The following is a 12,883-nucleotide window of genomic DNA, read 5'->3' as shown; positions in this document are numbered from 1 at the left end:
GGACATCCTTGATGGAGAAGTTGAAGGAAATCTATGGAAGACACCAAGAAGGAGATGAAGTGCAGCGGAAATGAAGATAAAACCATGAAATACTCTCGGCAATGGAGGTTTTTGGTGAAGATGAAGAGTATAAATGGTGTTATGGTATGGAAGGTGGCTAGAGGAAATGAAGGAGAAGGATAGTCATGTATGCTCTCAAATTAATAAAAGGTGGAGTGATCTCAACCCTAGAATCTATTAGCAATTCAAGAGTAACCATTACAATATTGGAATGGCTCTATATATAGGCAACATGGCCGGCCAAATGAAAAGAAAATGCAACAAAGATGTAATGCAAATGTAGCTTGGGGGAGAAGCTTGATTGGAGACCATGTGATGTAGAAGATGAGCCTTGATGATGCCAAGTGGCATGTCACACTCTCCTTGCCAAAATCACACGCTCCATGCTACTATCACATTCTCTTTCCTTTGCTTATGCTTAGCTTGCTTGCCTCCAAGTGTAGAGAAAACCATTCTCGACCAAAATAGTAAATTGGGCTCGACCCAATTGATCCAAAGTGTTCTAGATTATTTTATTGAAAGCAAAGCCTAAACAATGGCCCAATTTAAAAATAGACTACTTCCTTCATGCATCAACTCATATTTTAGATATTTCTTTAACCCGTGTAAATAATGTAAAACGTCCATGATTGACTTGATCATCTTATGAGAGGCCCATGTGAAACTTCCTCATCATGCTTCTAGTGATTGGGCCTTGATGTGGGCTTGGGATTGTTGATGCACTTGAGCTTGGGCTTGTTGGGATCACATCACACTAAGGCTAACAAGACATCTAATTTATGTCATATACACTACCAACATTATATAACACTAAAACATTACATTTAACAAATTATTTTCAGATTTCACACACTAAAAGCATAATCTTCAAGTGGATCCACATCAATCTTCATCAAACACATATGATCTTCATGCACTTGGATATATCAATGCTTTGCTTCAAGCTTGCTTGTGCCAAAAGTTTGTTCAAAAACTGAAACCAACAAAAGATGAATGGACCATAATGATGCAGAAAAATTGTTGTGAGGTTTCGATGAACCAAAATGATCGAAGACTTCAGCAAAGGAAGTATATACATGGGCTACGAGTAACTTGGCTATTCAAGTGGGTGGGGGTCGGGTATGGAGAAGATAAGCCATGTTGAAAAAAAAAGGAGAAATTTGGATTTTTCTATGACAAAAACATGGGTGCATAACCAATATTCCAAGAAAGCCACGTGTTCCTTAGGGGTAACCATGATGTTGAGATCATCAACAAAGTGTTCAATCAAAAAATTCTCATGTGAATTCTTTTCCCATCAAACCTTCGCCTTCATATCAATGTCATGAGGGAAGGTAGATAAATGGTATTTTTGACCCACGAGTTTAAGGCCAATGATGACAACAACATTGAAGGGGTAGAAACATAAAGCCCACAAGGTAGTTTATGAGTTCATATTTATGCCCTCATTTAATGTTTAGATTTGGGAATTTAATTGAATTTTTGTGATTAAAAGATTGATTTAATTTGGATTTCTTACAATAGAGTTTATTGTGCATGAGATACAAAATCATGTTAAAAATAGCTTTTTAGTTTAATAAATGTTCTTTGGATATTTTGAGGTGTGTTAATGCAGCTGCAGCTAAGTTGAACTCTTGGAGGTGTGAAAATAAATTGATTAAAACTTCACGACACCTTAAAGACAAATCCAAGAATAGAAATTATCAAAATCACAAAAGATAATATTTTTAAATAATTATCTTATTTAATTATATCATAAAATATCAAAAGATAATAACTATCGAATCTTTTTAAATATACAAGATTTTCTTAAATCTTTTTAGATCTCCACAGCAAACAAATATATCTTAAAGATATTCGATTATTTAGAAGATAATTGGAGGAGATTGCAAATGTGTGATTTGGAAAATTAATGCAAATAGCAGTTGGTGATAATTTATCAAATTTCTTTAAGTAATTTATTTATTTAATTATATAAGAAATTGTCAATCAACTATATTTGTCAAATAGTTTATCTCTCCAAATATTTTTAGATATTCATAACAACGATAAAGATAAATGATATTTATCTTTATTTTAAAAGATATTTGAGTGATTTCAACAATAGAAAAGCTCAATTCAAGTCCTATATAAAGAGACCAAAGGGAAGCAGGAAAATAAGCTCGGAACTTCAGAGTAGGAAACCCTTTAGGGGGTCCTAATTTCTCTCTCTCTCTCTCTCTCTCTCTCTTCACTCTTTTACTCTATTTTTCTTTTATTTTGATTTCATGGAGTGTTAAGCTTCAAGGGTTAGTTTCACTATAATTTCTTAATTGGATTTTGAGTTTAGATGAATAAATTTGTTTGTTTTTATGATTCTAGTTGTGATTTATTTTCATCTATGTCTTTTGGATCTTAATCTAGTAAAAATAATGATTTTTACATTGTAGCAAGTTAGCACAGTGTTAAATCTACATAACATAACAATCATATGAGTCCAAGGATTTTTAAATTTTAATTGAGAAGTTACTTTGATTAAATTTATAAACTTTCATATGATTGAATGAGGTTTTTCTAATAATTGAGAAGTTACTTTGATTAAAGGTGAAAACTTTGATTAGAATTAATCAAGAAGTTACTTTGGTTAATTATCTTTTTACTAGATATAATAGGTAAAAGAATAGACATGATTAGGATTAGTAATATTTAATTAAGATGTTACTTTGGTTAAATTAACTATGAATAATCTACAAAGTTATTGCTTTTTTATTGAGAAGTTACTTTGTAAAAGTGAGGACGCCAACAAATTAATTGAGAAATTACATTGATTAATTTGAAATCTTAAACAAGAAATCAATAACAATAATCTTTAGGAAACCAATGATGAATCCTATTTTACAAAAATTAGTGGAATCAACCTATTTTCTTTACTATTGTATTTATCTCTTTTTATCTTTTCAATTTTATTTCTTTCTTTGTTCATCTTAATCCTCTTATATTTTTATTATTTTATTTGACTAACTCTTTTGTATAGTTTTTATAAGTACTAATTTGTTAGAAATCAATTTCGTGTTCATTGGGAAACGACTTTAGGTTACTTTACCATTTCTATTTTGTTGACTACTTTCTTAACAATATTGAAGTTGTTATAGATAAGTAGTATTAATTTAATCGCGTCAACGACAGTGTTATCAGTAGCTCATGGCATTCAATTCTTTGTTCCACAAATGGATAACCACTGTAAACATCGATAAGTTCAGATAAGATGGAGAGAGTTGGAGCAGATAAAAAATTCTAATTTTCTTCAAGTGGGTTCCAGACGTAGCACTAACCCTATCTAACCATTTGATATAAGGTAGTTTTTTAGCAAAAGGTCTAGTTTGATATATCTTACTAGATTGGGTGTAGAAATCAATACGTATTTCTAGATTTTGGTTGATAAGTTTGGTTTCTTCAGAAGGAGGGAAATTGGTAAAATGTTGGAGAAGGGGAGAACCTTTAGTAAGGCAATTGAAAGCACAAAGAAGGTCCCTATAAAGTAAGGGATCAATACCCGTGTCTCATAAATCTTTTTAGGTTCTTCTTCCATGCCCTGAACTAGGCCAAATAGTTTATCGTTTAGTTCTACAAAACTAGTAGATTAAAGGGGGAAAGGAGGTGGTGGAGCTCCAAAGGTGCATGAAGAGCTCCATGGGCAGCGGAAATGGATGAAGGAATGGAGGCAAGTTGGAAGGCACTTGCAAGCAATGGAAGGTGAAAGAGGTGATAGGATTTCCTAATCTATGCTAGCCTAAGGAAGGTGGCTAGAGGGAGAGAGAGAAAATCTCTAGAAAGTGGTGACTCTCAAAGGCAATAGAGGGAGGAGTGCTCTCAACTCAAGTTGCATCTATTGCATAAAATTTCAAGAGTGTCTATAAATGAGTGAAATTTTGGCTTTTATATGAAGCCATTTACACACGAGAAAGGAGAGCCATTAGATGGAGTGGGCCTTGATCTTGGCCCTTAGATCAAGCTTGGAGAAGGAGGCTTGATCTTGGCCATTGGATGATGCCTTGGAAAAGGAGGAAGCATTCCTAACCCTTGGATGCTTTGGATCCATAAGGTGTAGGAAGAAGTGTTGACTTCCACTTAGTCCACCTTGGCTCTTTTGATAGCTCATGGCCAAATCTCCTATTGGGCTTAGTCAAGCCCAATTTTATCAATTGAACTACTCATTGTTTGACTTATTATTCTAGAAAGCAAGGCCTAAACAATGGGTCAATCTTATTGCTATTCTATTGCTCTTTGATACACCTCTTCAAATCTTCATATCTTCTTTGGCCAATGTGAAGAGTGAGAGAAGCCCAAGTGGGTTTAGGCTATCTTGAATGAAGCCTAATTGGATCTTTTTGAGCATGCTCCTTGTTATTGGGCCTCTTGATGGGCTTGGGCTTGAAGATGAATGTGGGCCATGTATTGGGCCTTGAGCATGATTTGGACCTAGGCGTTGACCCAAGCTATAAGCCTTGTTGGGATCACATCAGGAGGGATTGTGGGGTTTCTTAGATTAGTCTAATTGAGTGATTAGAAGAAAGGATAAGTGGTTCTCTTAAATGAAGAGAAAGGGGAAATCTGAGGAAGGAATGTGAGTGAAGGAATGAACTTGAGCAAGAGAAAACGTAAAGCTTGGAAGAGGGAATGAAAAGGCTCTTAAAGGCTCCTAGAAAATTCAAAACTTATATTGGGCCTAAAAGGTAGGCCCACAAAATGAATATTAAATATTTGTTTGAAATGATGGTTACACTCATATTGGCTTGGTGAATGGACTTTAATGTGGGATTAGTGAACAAACATGTGGACGTGATGTTTCTGGTTACAATGCATATGTGTGTGTAGGTTTAAGGAATGTAAAGCGTTAACTCATTTTCGAGATTTCGATGAGGATCAAAAGAATATTTTTCATTGAAGTCATGAATTAAAATTCTCTTGGGGCATTTTGTTAAGGATATGATGTCGAGAAAAAACAATTGAGCCAAAGGAAAATGAAAGAAATGGAGGAATTGAAAGAAATGAAGAACTCGAGGGAAAGATCAATAAAAAATGGATGGATGTATAGAATATCAAGAAATGAATAATTGTGTAGAATATCTAGAAATTAATAGTTATGCAAAGTATGGAGAGATGGTATAGAAAATCGAGAAATGATCAAGTTAATGGAGGACAATTAAGGAGTCGGGGAATGATCGAGAAGGAGAAAAACTAAAAGTTTATCAATAAAAGCTTTCACGAAACAAGATGAAAGGAGAAGTTACATGAATCGAAGGGAATGGTAAATAGAAGTAATGTTGTAAATATGGAATGAACATAAATGATGCAAACATGGACGGTTTTAGAGAGTAATCCTAATCATTATGTAAATTTTCTTTTATCTTCTTTTTGGCTTAACTATCAAAAGGAATAGGAAATATAAATGTTATTTGTGTTCAAAGCGTGTGACAAATTATGTTTACAATAATAACACTATAAGAATGTCGCAAACAAGATAATAACAACTCGAGTAAAGATTATAGCGATTTGAGTTACCACTTTAATTGATTTATTTTATCAATTCTTGTTTTGTCCATGATAATTATTTTTTTTTTTTGGCATTAACTTTTCTTAAATTTTTACCTGTCTAGTTCATAGTTCATTTATTTTTCCTGTGAGTTCACGTTTTTCGCAGTATTTTACTTTCTTGCAATATTTAGTTTCAAACGCTACTACTTTAATTTACTTTCATCCTCAACATTATGATTTATTTTATGAAAAGCAAGTTAAGACTTCAAGTATTAAGATTTTAGGATTATATAAGGCTTTCTAAAGATCTATTTGTTGGAAGCAATGCATCAATTGTTAATTAATATTTGCATAAGGCAATACAATGAATTAGATGTGTTGATAAAATTGATTCAAGATATAAATGATTTACAAATAAACTTTTTTCGTTGAATCCTATATTATGTACTCTATTATTTAGATTGAAAATCAAATTGTGTACTAGTCCCATTAGAAGAATCCACAAATCAAGTTTATTTGATTCGAACAAGTATCGAGCCAAATTCTCGAGAAACATTACATTATGTTTAATTTGAATATAATATTTTGTCCATCTTAAAAATTATGGCTAGATTGGTCAATAACGATTTCCGCAGACCAAAGACAGGCATGACAGAATCCAGTTTGAAGGAATGGTTTTCTTGCACTTCATTTCAACATAGAATCATAGAAGGGAGAAAGAAAGTGAAACAAATCCAAGTATTAGTAGTTTGACCAATTCTCATACATGGAGAAAACAGCATTACCATCTCAATCTCTACCACACAATCTGAGAAAGAAAAAGACCTAAACCACATACACTAACAATAAAATCAGAGACAGGGAAGCTCCACTTTTAACCCTCTCTACCTTGTCTCTCTAACATAAAATTACCTTGTGACGCAGACCACAAAAATACAGAACACATTTGAGCTTTACATGCAAGGAACCAGATTTCGACAATCCAAACAAGATAACCAAGGACTGTTCATCAATGCTACTCTGTAGTTCATCACTTTGCCTTGCCATCTTCCTCCTCCGGGTCGCGAAGAGTCCCAAACATCCAATCCATCCAAATGGTATAATGGCCATAGTTGTGCCGATATGTAGTGTGGTGAATGGTGTGGTAACCAGCACCCATCACAGGCCACAACTTTCCATGAATGCAGTCATGAATATTTGCAGTCCAAACACCCTCAAGGAAAATCAGAACTAAATGTGTAGTAAAATGGGTTGGAATGAAAAACAAAGAAAGCATATGTGGTAATGCCTGAAGAATCCCATCAAGAGGGTGAAACGCCAAACCTGAGATACATGGGGAAAAAGTCAGTACACCCTTCATCTGGTCTGAATGTTACGGACAAAAATTGGTAATATCTAAAGATCAAAAGGACAATAAGAGAGACAAATGGTAGAACAAATAAAGAATCAGACTAGAACATGAATAAAAAGAGTAACATCCATATACAGTGGTACCAAAATTGGAAAGCTGCTTCTAGCAATGAAAGTGAGTCATACTCATTTGTAGGGAGACAAAAAGTAACTCACATAAACTATATTAAATTAATGGTTTTGTTACTAGAATAGCATGTCTTTACTAGAGTAGCATCAGGACTGTTAAAGTGCTCATCTATCAACCACCAAAATAGTGTACCAACAACTGCTTGGAATGTTACAAAAGTTTACCTTGTCAGCTTGCAGAAAAAGACAGTAATACTAGAAACAGACAAGATCAAGATTCCAGAAAAAGACAGTATTACTACTAAACACTTGGTGTATGATGGCTAAAACGTGAGAAGTGGCATAGCAAGTTTTGAAAGTTATATAACGAATCCTAGGACTTCTTATTAAAGCCAACAGATAACAATACCTTGAACCATCACCCCAATTTTGGGAAGTATATCCACAATAAACTGGTTGACAAAACAAGTCACATGAAATGGGATATAAGTAAGAACCTTGATTCCTACAGATGTACACATTTTTGTCTCTATTTACGTATATACTCAGCTCTTATCTATATGATTGGTTTCTGTTCATGGATTTAAATCCTCAACAAAAATATTTACTGAATCTCTCTGTTTCTGGTCAGTGTCCTTCCTTTAATTATATGTCTGTATTTCATGAGTGTCTTAGAAAAGATGAAACAGATATTCTAAGTCGGTGATATACTTGTGACATACAATTCAAAATACAACTATCTTGGTTTCAGAACGACTACCTTCATTTTAGAGCTAGTGATGATTTTGAGCCATGTGAAAAATATCATGCCAAACTCAGTCCACGTGATAAAGGTGCATTATGAATGATTAACTTCAAGGTTCACCAGTAAAACTCAGTAATAGTCACATACTGTGATCCTTATCAAACTCCAACCCTTAAAATCAGTATCATCTACCACAGCATACACATAATTTAGGAAATAACACAATAATAGACTTAATTTTAAAGACATTATGAATTATCTTCTTGTGAGGGATTATAATTATCTGAAAAGAGTTTTTAGCTTGACATAACTACGACTGCAGTGTTTAAATGTTGAATATTTAATGTACTTACCAGCAAAAGGGGAGAGAGTGTTCTGTTTATTGTAGATGTGATGAGTAGCATGAAGATGTTTGTAAAGTGGTTTAATGTCATGCAGCTCTCTGTGCATCCAATAAATACCAAACTCTACAACAACTAGATAAATAGCTAAATATACAACGTATGCAAGCCAACCAACGTGATATAATCTAGGATAGCACTTTGTCCAGCCATTTTCTACTAGGTACTCTGAAACAGTTGGAAGCAAAGTGTACCAAGGCATGGCTTTCATAGCAACACCAATTTGCAACAGCATGGCTCTTTGAGAGGGAATAGCATCTGCAATGGTAGATTTAAATAGATCAAGAAATGAAAGTTACAAAAGATCCTATAAGCACCTTACAATTAAAAGCACAACAACAAAAACTACATGCAAGTATACTATAGTATAGGAAGAAAAACTAAAGAAAATTGCATTTTAGGCTATTTAAATGAGAATCTAGTCAATTCATATATATATGAAACAATGAATGAACATCAATCTTCCGATTGACTAGACTGTAAAGTATAGAACAATTCAGTGGTAGAGGCAGTATGATCCTGTTGTAGAACTTCGAGCTGCAAACTGATAAAACCCAATGTTTTAGACAGTGGTCACAGCTACAGTTTCATTTTGAACCTTAGTATTGTAAAAGAGGTTGCAAACAAATGTGGTTGATGTGACTACAATTGCTGTCACAATGTGGTCCCAGGGACACCAAAAAATGCATTTGCATACTGTTGTTTAAAACCATACAGGTTATTTGTAATGATGAAAACAGCCTGTATACGTCAAAAACAGTCTCCTTCTTGGAAAGATCATAGCAGAGAACAATGAAATTCATCTTAAGTAATGCATAAAGATGAGTGGTAATTTCAAAAGGTAAAGTAACTGTCCAAGTTTCAAAAATATTCGAGCACTGCATACAGTCAATTCTGTAACCTTACTTTGCAGAATGTCAATAGTATAGTGAGTTGTAACAACTTGCAAGAACATGCATCACATTTGGTTCAGCGAAGTTTTACAGAACAAGAACAGAAGTCTGTGATGGTTGCTTAATGGATACTGAAACTGAAAACCTTGCTTTGCCCCAAACAAATAACTCTCCGCATCATTTTCCCAAGACGTTGAACCATTATAGACATCAAGAAAATCCTTTTCTCACTGAGTGAGATGGTTACATGTATTAGACATTACAGACACAAATAGGAAAAGTCCACTCAAATTACTACCATAACAAGAACACCAACAATCCTTAGAAGGCACAATACATCAATTAGGAGATGCAATCATACAGTTCACCGAACAGTACATGATTCACGAAAGTAAGAACAGATCTATAAAAGGAAAAGCGGGAATCACGTACATCAGCATAACTGTAGAGGCATAATCCACCAAAGACAATCAACTAAACACTTAAAATAAATTATTAAAAAAATATAACCACTGAAAATCGCACTGGAAAACCCAAAACCAATTTAACTCCAATTTTCCTCTCCATAATCCTAAAACGCAAAACAAGTAACAATGGTATGAAAACAAATGCCAGAACACCAAAACCCAAAGAAATAATCTTTTACCCTTTCTTCTAAACCATGCAAGACGGAACCAGAGTAACAAACTAATGAAATCACATCTCATATCAAGGCCAAAGCATACCATCTTTTAAAAATGAACAGACATAACAAAATTTTTAACTCCCCACTGATACACTCCAAAATCCCCTAATTTTATTTTTGATTAAAAAAAGTTACTACCAAAGCAAGAAGGAACCAGATTAAAAAACTAATGAAAACCCATTTCATATCAAAGCTAAAATATACTATCTTTAACCAAACACAACATAATCTTTTAGTCCCCCGCATACATTTATCCTCATTAGCATACAATGATGTTTGTCAGACACTAAATACAAACATCTCTTTCAGTCAAGATTCAAACCTTAATAAAAAAGATTAGTCCCTTACCATAAACCCAACCATTGTGATTGAAAACAGAAACAAGATGTTGACACAGAGAAATAACACAGAAGAATAAGAATAAAGGTGAGAAGAGGAGAAAAAAGGAAAAACCTTTGGGCAGATAAACGTTACGTTTCCAATAGTAAATGTAGAAGCACCACATGAAACCAGAGAGGAGGTAGAGAAGGACACCGCCGAGGTAGTTCCGAAGCCATGTCTGGAAGAAGTGCGACAGTGGGGTCCACACGCTCTGCGGCAACAGGGTGCCCAACACAATGCAGTTGTAAAAGTCTGTGTCTTCACGGAAGAGGCTCCCATAATCACTTAACAACGGTGTTAGGTCCTCCATAGCCACGGTGGAGAAGAAGGGAATCAGAACAGTTAAGAAAGAGAATGAAACTGAGAAGAGTCTCAGAGGGGGAAAATGCAGTGGATGATTTGTCTTAGTTTAATTAATTTGACAGGGTACCATTTCGTGGTGTCATGTGATGGTGATGTGATTTTTTAGAATAGTGTGTGATGCAGATGTTTTTTATTTTCAAAAGCATGTGTGAATGATGTTGATGTTAAGATGTGTTATTTGATTTTCCTATTATACTAAGTAAAAACAAAATAAATATCATTTTATATTTTCAAAGAAAAAAATCATTTTATCATCACATAAAATAAACAAATTTTACTTTAATATTTTTCTCTCATTTTATCTGCTAAACAATCAAAAGTTTTCATTTACATTTAATATGTATTTGAAAATAAATAAATAAATTTATTTTATGAATTTTAATTTATTTAGATGCCAATTACTATAAGTATATCACCGAGTTGTAATATTGAAAACAAATGTTATCAACTAAGATTTTAAAATATTATAAATATATGAAAAGAAGATAATGAATATTGAAAACAAATGTTATAAATTAAGATTTTAAAACTATAAACGTAACACAAATATATGAAAAGAAGATAATGAATGCGTTCTCCACAAATGTTATAAATTAAGATTTTAAAACTATAAACTATAATAAGAATATATGAAAGGAAGATAATGAATGCGTTGTCCACACTGATTGACGACAGCAATGATATAGCAGTAACATAATCCATATTTTAAAATCATCAATGAATGTGGTGTACATATTTGCTCGTCAGCATAGTTTATTTTTTATTTTATTAATTTTAAAAATATAATTATAAAATTTAGATAGCAAAAGTTTTCTTCTTTTTATTTATTTATCTTTATTATTATTATTATATATCTATAAAACAATAATACTATTTTGATAAAATTATTTTAAAATAATATATTTATTGTTATTTTTAATATAGCTGTACAATAATATTACAATGCAGCTATTTAAAAATGTAGGAGTATTACTAATAACTATTTTACATTAACTTAAATTAAGAGGCCAGTAATAACTTCATTGAATAACTTGTTTTAGTAAGAAAAGTTAAGTGAAACAGCGGCAGCACCTGGTATCTTTTCCCCACCAGCTATTATCAAGATAATTACATGCGCATCTATATATATATATATATATATATATATATATATATATATATATATATATATATATATATATATATATTAGTTGTGAGAACCTCGACTTTATTTTTTTAGTTGTTTGTTTATTTATATATATATATTTTTTACTAATAATTTGATTAAAAGAATATAATATTATTTTGACAAATTAATTTAGGATAGTGAATATTATTCAGCTATAATTTTTAAAATTTCATTTAAAATAAGGCAAACAAACATGAAAAATACTCAATTATAAAACTACTCAGAATTCTAAATTTACAATATTCCTTCAAGATCATTGCGTTTTAACATTAATTTTATTTTAATAAAAATATGTAATAATTATTAAAAATTAAATACATATTTAAGCACTTTGATTATCAATAAGTTCGAACAAAAGTAACATAAATAAAATCTTTATACTAAAGTAATGATTTTTTTTACTGTACTACAAACAAAATATAATAATACTTATTTTGCAATGAATCGATATTTATCAATAAATTTATATTAAATATAAAATTTATTTTTGTGAAACACATTATTCAGCCCAAATTATTTTTATGTATTAAAAAGTAAAAGATGAATAAATACAAACTTTTGAATAAATTTTAACTCATAAATAACTATATAATTAACGAATATTATTAAAAAATATTTTTCCTTGAAGCCGTATGGGATGACGGGTCTATATCCAGGAACAATTGTATGCATAAAAGTCAAACGAGAAATATAAATTTCAGAATTAGAACAAGGAGAATCCTAATACATCAATAATTTGTATCGATTTCTTCAATTTAAAAATTAAGATAATTAAATATATTAATTAATATAATATAAATGTATATAATAAATTTTTAAAGATAAAAACATTCTTTTAAAATTTTAAACAATAACATCCTGATATAAAAAAATAATTTTAGAAATTTGAAGGTCTTTACTAAAATATTTTATTTTTGTCTTTTTTATAAATTTTGTAAATATTTATCATTATTTTTTTATGGTTGTATTATTAATTTAAATTTCTTTATATTTAATTATATTTAATTTTTAACAACATTAAAACATATTTATTTTATTATTTAATTATATTTTAATTTTTATTAATGAATGTTAAAAAAATATATAAAAACACATATATAACAATTATGAATATTTTTATCTTTTAAATAAAATAAAATTACATTAATAATAATTAGGTCAAATTTAATTTAATAATATACTTACATATATTTT

At 31.3% G+C, this 12,883-nt stretch overlaps 1 protein-coding gene across 1 annotated transcript; it reads right to left on the bottom strand.

The window, feature by feature from the left end:
* Nucleotides 1–6,298: 6,298 nt before the first annotated feature.
* On the bottom strand, nt 6,299–10,607 carry LOC114181961 (delta(7)-sterol-C5(6)-desaturase-like). The gene is made up of 3 exons (XM_028068666.2): nt 10,231–10,607; nt 8,152–8,457; nt 6,299–6,897 (listed from the first exon to the last, which is right to left on the bottom strand). Exons 1-3 carry the CDS (start codon nt 10,466–10,468, stop codon nt 6,605–6,607), a joined length of 837 nt encoding a protein of 278 aa, XP_027924467.1. The 5' UTR covers nt 10,469–10,607; the 3' UTR covers nt 6,299–6,604.
* Between the last annotated feature and the right edge of the window lie 2,276 nt (nt 10,608–12,883).

Source organism: Vigna unguiculata, chromosome 4 (assembly GCF_037176805.1).
Source record: "Vigna unguiculata cultivar grain cowpea cultivar isolate G323 ecotype 2 chromosome 4, ASM3717680v1, whole genome shotgun sequence".
Taxonomy (NCBI): domain Eukaryota; kingdom Viridiplantae; phylum Streptophyta; class Magnoliopsida; order Fabales; family Fabaceae; genus Vigna; species Vigna unguiculata.
Note: the sequence above shows the minus strand (reverse complement) of the source record. Positions and strands in the feature narration are given on the sequence as shown.